The 1378-nt window shown below is 34.5% G+C and overlaps 1 protein-coding gene across 1 annotated transcript in view; it reads right to left on the bottom strand.

Moving 5' to 3' along the window:
* Positions 1 to 931, bottom strand: part of LOC100635184 (stomatin-like protein 2, mitochondrial) — a gene marked incomplete at its 5' end in the record, with an annotated part of 2343 nt that extends 1412 nt beyond the window's left edge. Inside the window, 5 exons of the mRNA XM_003385965.3 lie at positions 20 to 148; positions 250 to 329; positions 401 to 499; positions 558 to 603; positions 828 to 931. Of these exons, the coding sequence (XP_003386013.2) occupies positions 20 to 148; positions 250 to 329; positions 401 to 499; positions 558 to 603; positions 828 to 931 (458 nt within the window). The remainder of the gene's footprint in view (positions 1 to 19; positions 149 to 249; positions 330 to 400; positions 500 to 557; positions 604 to 827) is intronic.
* Between the last annotated feature and the right edge of the window lie 447 nt (positions 932 to 1378).

Raw genomic sequence — 1378 nt, 5'->3', positions numbered from 1 at the left:
TGCTGTATCAATCTCTTACCTGTCCAACCATTGAGCTTATGTCTCCAGTTTTCTCAGGGAGTAGTACTGTATTTGAAGCCTTGGCTAAATTACCAAATGCTTGCACATACTGCTCAGCTACAGAGAGTGAAGCTGCTTTATTACCATGCTAAACCACAAAGAAACAACATAAGCAGAAGTAATAGTATAATAATAGTAATAGTAAAGATGATTCTTATACTGTAAAATTAACACAGCTATAAATCTAACTTTCTGTCCTAATGCTTGGCCCAATAGATTAATTGCTTCAGTCCTGGCCAGAGCTTTAGCTAATATGGCAGATGACTCTCCTACAATAGAACACAACAGTGATAACATCATTATCATGAGAATAAAAGTAAATGTTACGCATTGGTCTAACCTTTAGCTATATTGACTTGTTCAATCCTCATTGCTTCAGAGGCTAATATTTTACTTTGTCTGATACCTTCAGCCCTGTTGATAGCAGACTCACGTACACCTATCAGTGTATTGGTGAATAGTAAACTTACACTAAATAATAATAATAATACTCTAACCTTCAGACTCTAAAATATTAGCCCTTTTCTTTCTCTCAGCTTCAACCTAGATCCACGAGAGTATGGCGAGTTATTTTTGAAGGAGTTTGACAAAATTCCAAAATTTTCAGAGAATTTGATTTTTAATTTTGGCAACTTTATAAACACGTGTCATTAAGCATGTACACAAAGATTCAGTTTTAACTCTATATTTTGCCAAATGGCTTTTTAATCCTCATATTTTAAACCCCCAGCTCTGAGCTCTGTATGTATGTATCCATGAATAAGTACCTGCATCTGCATAGCATCTCTGACTTTAGTAGGTAATTGTATGTCTTTAATTTCATATCTCATGCAGCGAATACCCCAAGCATCTGCAGCATGATTGATAGCATCTATCAGATAAAATATTATTTCATCATCATCATCATTAGATTTCACACAGGGTTTTGGCGCTAAAAACTATGTGCTACAATGGTACAGGGATTCAGGACAAATTTTGCCAATAATGAAAAGTAGAGAATTTTCAATTTTTATAATTTTATCTGATACGTTGTTCCAGTACCTTGGTACTGGAACTAAAAGTGATACTAGTACTTGTACTGTAATTTTATGTACTAGAACTAGTACTGTACTATATGTGAAAAATGTAAGGGTACTGGAATTAGTACTGTACTGCAAATAATAATGATAAAGGGTACTGGAACTAGTACTGTACTGTAATTGTTAAGAGTGAGGGTACTGGAACTAGTACTGTACTGTAATTATGAATGGTAATGGGTACTGGAACTAGTACTGTACTGTAAGTATTAATGGTATGGGGTACTGGAACTATATTGTAC

Source organism: Amphimedon queenslandica, unplaced genomic scaffold (assembly GCF_000090795.2).
Source record: "Amphimedon queenslandica unplaced genomic scaffold, v1.1 AMPQUscaffold_13441, whole genome shotgun sequence".
NCBI classification, from domain to species: Eukaryota; Metazoa; Porifera; class Demospongiae; order Haplosclerida; family Niphatidae; genus Amphimedon; species Amphimedon queenslandica.
The sequence above is the reverse complement of the archived record's forward strand: the minus strand, read 5'-3'. Positions and strand labels throughout refer to the sequence as shown.